The sequence below is a fragment of the Hibiscus syriacus genome, unplaced genomic scaffold (assembly GCF_006381635.1).
Source record: "Hibiscus syriacus cultivar Baekdansim isolate YM2019G1 unplaced genomic scaffold, ASM638163v2 tig00111792_pilon, whole genome shotgun sequence".
Lineage (NCBI taxonomy): Eukaryota > Viridiplantae > Streptophyta > Magnoliopsida > Malvales > Malvaceae > Hibiscus > Hibiscus syriacus.
Window position 1 is genome coordinate 183,699 of NW_024063179.1, and position 7,780 is coordinate 191,478.

The 7,780-nt window shown below is 36.1% G+C and overlaps 1 protein-coding gene across 1 annotated transcript; it reads right to left on the minus strand.

Annotated features, from left to right (window-relative positions):
* Window positions 1-4,320: 4,320 nt before the first annotated feature.
* On the minus strand, window positions 4,321-6,810 carry LOC120170739 (protein GID8 homolog). The gene is made up of 7 exons (XM_039178621.1): window positions 6,723-6,810; window positions 6,492-6,599; window positions 6,106-6,265; window positions 5,904-6,010; window positions 5,330-5,461; window positions 5,085-5,241; window positions 4,321-4,639 (listed from the first exon to the last, which is right to left on the minus strand). The coding sequence occupies exons 2-7, from the start codon at window positions 6,543-6,545 to the stop codon at window positions 4,518-4,520; spliced, it is 732 nt and encodes a 243-aa protein (XP_039034552.1). The 5' UTR covers window positions 6,546-6,599; window positions 6,723-6,810; the 3' UTR covers window positions 4,321-4,517.
* Between the last annotated feature and the right edge of the window lie 970 nt (window positions 6,811-7,780).

The following is a 7,780-nucleotide window of genomic DNA, read 5'->3' on the forward strand; positions in this document are numbered from 1 at the left end:
AGCCAATTTCTCTCATCGTTGATCATGGCATCAATTTCTGTACTTTTGTCTGCCCATACTTTACCCAACCTAAAGTAAGTTTCCCTAACAATACTTGCTATCAAGAGATTTCGAGTCACTTTTAGCACTAAGTTGATACGTTCAACAAGGTTGGTAGTCATATGGTTGTAACGTTGACCCTGAACATCATATGCTTGTGACCATCTCTCCCTAGAGATTTCAGCTGCGAATTCATACACATCATCTCCGTATCTTCTCAAATTTTCAAGTCATGCACTAAAGTTTGGTTGGAGTAAAACATACCCTAAAAAGAAGTAAATTAAATGTTATTACAAATAAATAAATGAAACATAAATAATTGATGAGAAATGATAAGATACTTACCATGTTGATAATCTCATTTTTTTATCTTTTTCAGCTTAAACATCTTCATTGCATTCGACGCAATATGACGTATACAATAGGCAGGATATGCGTGCAGAGACGTCCATCTATTTTCGAGTATATAAATTATGCTTAATAACTCAGACGACCGATATGAGATCATGCAAACCCCATATTGAGTGAAAACATGGGAACACAAGTTGGAGATAAATAAATTCCAAGTTTCTTCCGATTCATTTTTAACAATGGCGAAGGCAATGGGGAAAATATTTATGTCTCCATTTTGTGCAACGGCTATCATCAAGACGTGTCTGTAGAGCCCATACAGAAAAGTGCCATCGACTTGAATCATTTTTTTGAAAATCTAAACCATTCGATAACTGACTTAAACACCCATAACAAGCCACCTAAAAGAGCATATGACATCCGAATCTAAATGTATGTGGTCTTGTCAAAGAGGTCATTGTACATGCGTGCTGTGCATTGAACCTTGTGACTTCCCACAACATCTTCCGTTGTAGGTATGATACTCGTATCCTCCATTTGCAACTAACATCATGGTCTATACACCGTACGAAATAAGTCTTTTGATCTGACTCCGCCACATATAATTGAAGATGAGCTTTTATGCAGTACTTCTTGATTGCTAGTTGGCCTCTTTTTTTGTTTCAAACTGAGACTCAATGGCCAACTCAGATGACCGCTCATCTGAAGAACCCCAATAGGCAACACATAACTCTGGCATATCAAATATTTCAGGATTCCGCATAGCATTGTAGTTAATGTCATGCATTGCAACCACATGATGATACCGAGGCAAATCATGGAGAGGCATTTTAGGTTGAGGGTATGTTTTTGCCCAAACATTTGGAGCATTATGCAATCATTTACATCTTGAAAGAGTTGCCTCCCATATATTAGCCTCAACATCCACAACTTGTCCCTCTGAAGTAGCCTCAAAAACATCAGACTCATCAACTAATGGTGTATCATCATCGTCTACCAACGGGACAATATCTTCACCATCTTCGCTAAATTCAGCAAGACTTTCACCCAACCGTCCAACAAGGTTATCATCACCATCACATGCATGTGGTTCAGAGGGGCATGTTTCTTATGTTTTTTGAGCAGGTACTGATGAGGTCAGAATTTCAGTTGTATTCGTGGTTTCAATGTACATTTCCACCATATTATTATTTGATGATTGATGAAGTCCAACCATAACAGCAACATCGTCATCATCATCAAGATGGACTTTTCCATATGTAATTGGATTTGAGGAGATGAGGTGCCGATAACTTAAACATGAAACAGAAGCCCCAAGTTTTCTCTCAATTTTTGCTTCATTTGGCAATGAGACACATCTACAAGGAACATCATATTGATGAGTATATGACTTAAACACAACTCCAACATCATTTTGTAGAAATTTGTCATTATAATGGACAACTGTGAAGAATTTGTTGCTCATTGTTTGAAATGTATTTGGTTAGAAGAAAGAAGTTTGTTGTGTAAGAGATTGAAGATGAAATGAGTGTTTTGTGTTTAAGAGATGAAAGGAGTGTGTTATGTATGTTAAAGTTTTAGCCGTTAGAACTCGTCACGCCGGTGTGACGAGTTTCATTGATTTTTTTTAAAAATTGCTTGTTCAACAATGGTCAACCTAACGGTCAACAAATTCAAAATTATACCTGTTGGAACTCGTCACTTCAGCATGACGAGTTCCATCAACAATAAAATAATATTTTTTTCAATGCTTTTAAAAATAAAAAAAAAAGTATTTTTTATTGTGACTCATCACGCCCGCATGACAAGTCCCATAAAATATATTAAAATAATTCAGGTTGTGGGAGCCACGTGACACAACCCATTAAAAAAATATATCTCATGGAACTCGTCACGCCGGCATGACGAGTTTCATGAGAACTGTAGCATTTACCCTAGATCCCAAAATAATTTCCTGTTACCATATTGGTCCAAATAATCCACATGTATGGATTATTAGGCTAAAAAAACCGAAAAATGAAGATATGTAGCGGATTATTTTGATTGGAAATGAAAAATTAACTTACTTCAAAAGAATTGAATAAAGATTAAAGTAATTATTTAATAAAATATTAACATCACGATACTTTTTTTTTTGCTTATTTAGTATGAAATATAGCAATAATACATAACTAAGTAGGTGTTTATTATCGGTTAACAAAATACCTTATTACAAGTCAGATACTTGGGTTAGTCCAAATTTGCTCTTGAAACCTGGTATTTAATAAAGGTTCAAGTAAATCAAAATCATTTAACATCACATGGGTCATTAGTTGACACCTTTACCAGAGTTGAACGACAAAGCAATGGCTGCAAAGCTCTTTCTCACCATCTTCCTCCATCGGCTCTAAGCTTTTCCAGGCATCAATGGTGGCAGATGTATCAAATGCATAAACCATCGAAAGTGTTTCTGATGGTTCCTCAGCCTTTTTATACCCTGCAAAGAAATAGAGTTGTGTCCCAATGGGTGCCATTGTTAAGTAAAGTCGTTCCATGGTGGGGATTGGTGGATTAAAACGGGACCCGTCGACTTCATCCCACATGTTGAGTTTCCCATCGTAGGCCTCGATGTGTCCTTTCCATGGGATGAGGCAATCGCCGGAGCTAAACAACTTGCCTTCGACCACTACGATTTAGTTCAGCGGGACATCCAGTTGCCACATCCTGGCCTCGATGTCCCATTTCTCCGCCCATGTGTCGAACACCTCGGCCAAGCTACGTTGGGGCGAGAAAGTCAACATTTTCCATTCCGAATTGCCTTTTTCGGCGAAACCGCCAACCATGTAGATTTTCCCTTGCCATGTCACGCCGACACATTTGTATCTCAGGGTGCTCATGCTAGGCAACGGAGTCCATTGTCCGTGAGCAGGATCGTAGACCTCCTCAGATAACATTCCTCGGGACTGTGCAAACCGGACTTCCCCTTGCCACATATATTTTGCTATCATAAACACAACATGCGAAATCGTACCGTGGAGACCTCAACGGTGTACACTTCGACCATTGGTCTAACAAAATGTAGTATCGAAGCACCATAGCCGACAGTTAGACACCAACATCAGATTCACTCAAATTTCGGGGCTTCTTTTTGTTCCACAGCCTCCCACCTTTAATGTAAACCGATTCCCTTAAAGAAACCAATGCAAAATCTTTCAAGACATGGTTTTCGAGTAGGTTGGGAATGAAGCTGACATGGTCCCAAGTATTGTTAGAAGGATCATAACACTGTATACAGTTAAAAGCGTTAGTGTTATGCCCTGCTTCCTTGGGACAATACGCAGTGATAACTCGATATCGAGACGAGTCAAAATGAGATGAGGATGGCGGTGTTGGTGTAAACGCTGGTCGTGGTTAGGAAGCAAGCGAACCCATATTGGACTAGTGCGGGAGGAAGATAGAGCTCGAGCTGCAGTGAGTTTCCAAGCTATGTATAAATGTTAAACGGGAAGATTAATGTAGAACATTAGAGCTAGATATAGGCAAAAAGAACCACGGCATTGGCAGTTAACACAATGAGAATTGTTGGGTTTATAAGCATCAACTAGGAATTCAGCATGGAATGTGAATATAAAACAACAATGGGAGATCAAATCTAGGGATTTTCTTGTTCATGAACATTATTTCAGACAGTTGATCGAATGTTTTTTGTTCTGGCATGTTGTCTGTCCCCGTAGTTCTCAATGACCTTGAATGTTGTTCATACGATCATAGCTTTGTTCATGCTATAAACATTCAAAATATGGAGTTAAAATATTTGATTTGGGTTTACAGTATTCATCTTTCTAAATCCCATTTCTTGGTGACATGCTCAAATCCGAAATCCGATACTGATACCGGGATTCGAACTTCAAACATGTTGAATACTGGTAAACGTAAGCCACGATCAACGGATAGTACAACGGAAAAGGGAAACTTAAATTATTCTAAAATGAAAATAAGCATCAATACATCATAACAAATGACAATCCAACAAATTCCTAGCTAGAGTACGAGGTTACAAGCATATATATCATTTGACTCCATTCAAGCTCCATCTCTTATCAATCCCAAGCAACTTGACTTTTTTCCCATGAAGCCTTTAAAACTTTTCAAACCGCGGGATCTTCAAGAGTGGCGTTCGATAAATCATTTATGCGAGGATAAGAAGCTTTCTCATCCAGTTGATTCTGAGCCCAGATCAGCATCTTTAGCAAGCTTGGAAGCTTCGGGTCTGTAAACGAGCAAGCAGGTTATGCGAATCTTTTTAATTCTTTAAGTTGCAAGAAGGAAACTCAATTTTGAATCAACCTGGTACATGTAAATATCGACGCTTTGTTAACCAAAGCACATCCAATAGCTGATGCTTATAGATCTCACAAGACCACAAAAAGAATTACCACGAGCCCTTTCTGTCTACAATATACGTACTAGACATGTATTCAACTTAATGACTTGACGGAAAATACGTTGTAGCTACATCAATGTCGCCACTTTACAACTAAAAGAGCAATACACGGTAGCCTAGAAAAGGTTGGCATCAAGTAACTTGCTAAAGCAATGTTGGGAGTCCGGGGCATGAAGGTTGAAACCTCTTTAAAGACTAGTTTACTGACAAAGAATCAGTCATCAGCTCCCCAAATTAAATAACTAACGAATACAAAAGACAGCAAACAGACCTTTTTCGTGACTCTGGCTAGTAAGTATGGCTGCATTCACCTCACTTGCCGTCTTAAGGCGCTGTGATATGTCCAGAAGCTCTCCAACAGGGCAGTTTGAAACATCTTCAAAAGCCAGGAGTGAAACAGTCCTCTCCAGCTCTTCTAGAAAGCTTTGCTGCAGAAAAAAATTGTTCATATCAGGCCAAGTATCAGCAAAATAAGTTTGCATAAGAAATTTTCATGCATTAATGAAGCGTAGTTACATTTTCTTCTCCCCTAGGTGCAAGCTCCTCCTGAGCAAACTCCAGGGCTTCTTCTATTTTTCCATTCCGAATCAATTCTATCAATCTCTGCTGTTGGAGATGGAAAAAGAGTTGCGGGTTTGTATCCAATATCTGCAAAGAAATGAATTTCAAGAAGTGATGACAGATCGATAAGAATGGTATGCCACGGTTTTCTTCTGCAGTATATATTGGAACAATATTTGAATCTCACACGAATCATCTACCCTTATGAAATATTTCCCAGAATTGCTTAACCACCACCAAATACAGGTTTAGTCTTTTCAAATCGAGATAGCTAAACATAAGAATGGCTGACAATTAAGGTAAACAACTCCCTTTAGAAGTACAGCAAGATCCTAATAATGGACTTCATGATGGTTGATCTAGCTACAGCTATAACAAGATATCAGTACGCGAAAGTTAGATGTCATAGAGACTAGTGGAAGGAAAGAATTACTGTAACGACGAATCAATAATATAGAACAGATCCCATATTCATTTGAGAACGTAAATGAATAGTTTAACATCATCACATTGTAATCGAAGATCCTACCTCAGGGTTCAAATCATTAACTTTCTCAATGGCATCCTCAACGTTTCCACATTGTACAGCCTTCTTAACAGCCATGCGATCCGAGATCGTTGCAAGATCAATATCTGCTGTTCAATGATAAGGAAAATAAAACATATACTTTTACGGACACTAACAATATTGAATACAAAAGAGCAAGAATTTGTTTTTCTTTGTAGGATACGCTCAGTTCTGGATTCCATCCGGAATTTTTCGGCAGCTTCAACATAACCTTCAGTAACAAGGAAATTCATCACCAACTTATTCATGTCTTCTTTCCTGATCTTAACATCATTCAATCTCTTTTCCCACTCTTCCCTTGTAATCACTTTCTTCGAGGACGCCTATCGATATTCGATAACATAAACACTTTTGAATTAACTTTTGAGCTATAAAACATTGGCAATTTATCATGTCTCTAATGCAGAATACTTCAATATACATAAAACATTGGCATGGATAACTTTGAATTAACTTTTGAGCTACAAATAACAACTTCAAATTCTTTAAATCATCTCTGATAATCAAATCAAAATCAGTAACAAGGAACAAAATAAAAGAGAAAAATACCATTCTTTCTTCGATTTCAGCTAGTCGACGAATCACAATCCAGAACAGTGACATCAGTGCTCAGCCTTCACTTCCATTTGATTTTTCCAAGTGTTCTTATATATATTCCTACAAAAAGAAAAACAGATTTTATAAATTAAAAAGATTCCAACTTTTCAATCTCCAAATTCTACCATACAATTAGTAAACATAAAACCCCCTAAGCCTGCAGAAATTAGGAAAAGAAAATACCTTAGAATGATGGATTTAGAAAAAAGAAATCTCAAGGGTTGTGTATTTATATGAAAACAATGCATATAAATGACTAAAAAAAAGGGTATTTGGGATTCAAAAGAGTTCTCTTGCCGTAATCCTTTCTTCTCTTTTATTCCAGTGCCGGTTTAGCATTGAATCAGGTTGTTTCCCTTAGAAGAGAAGTTTCCTGCATTTGGGTTAATGAGAACGACTTGTTAATTGGGCTGAGTTAGGCTAGCAAACTCGAGCTTGTGATTCTCTTTACTATACACATGTAATTTATTATAGCAGAGTTAAAATAATTTTTATATTTTTATAAATATATTTTTAATTGAAGATACCCGATAAAATTTTTCTTTTCATTTTTAAAATTATATATTTTTAATATTAATTAATAATTAAAAAATAATTGACGGAGGCCAAGATTCCTTTGACCCTCATGAACTTCTGCCCATGACTGTACCAGTCTACTCGCGGGCTCACTATGAAAAAAATTAGAAATAACTTGAGATTTTTCTTAGTCTATTAATAATACATATCTTCAAAATATAATTATTCGAATTCATATTTTTTTTAAAAATAATTTTTTTATTATTATTGGGTTCACTAAATTATTCATTTTCTAAAACTTTTAAAAGAGAATAATCTATTATAATATCAAAATTATAAAAGTTTATGATTACAAATAACCCTACAATTTTAAGTACGTGTTCAACAATAGCTCTACCTACTATTATCCAAGTATATAAATAACTATTTATTGAAAAATAAATTTAATATTATGAGAAGTGTTTTTAATATGAATTCTTATTTTCAATCATCAGTTGAAAAATAATTATGTATTGATTGAATATGATGTAAGGTTCAATATCAGGGAGACTCTATTCTTATACTTTCCATGATATGGAAGCAAGATCAATCAAAAGATATCAATTTGAAGAAGATAAAATCAAAATAGAATAAAGAACAAAATCATGCAAACAATAAATCTTAAATTTCTCCAAATCTAAAATTTGATGTGATGGAAATTGTTTGAAGATGAAGATGTAAGAATC

What these genes read in the sequence shown, in the direction of transcription:
- LOC120170739 (XM_039178621.1), bottom strand. Translation starts at nt 6,545, where the DNA reads ATGTCACTGTTCTGGATTGTGATTCGTCGACTAGCTGAAATCGAAGAA. An exon ending in CTGAAATCGAAGAAAGAATG is followed by an intron (nt 6,266 to 6,491) that starts GTATTTTTCTCT and finishes GAATATCGATAG; the next exon opens with GCGTCCTCGAAGAAAGTGAT. An exon ending in GATGGAATCCAGAACTGAGC is followed by an intron (nt 6,011 to 6,105) that starts GTATCCTACAAA and finishes ATCATTGAACAG; the next exon opens with CAGATATTGATCTTGCAACG.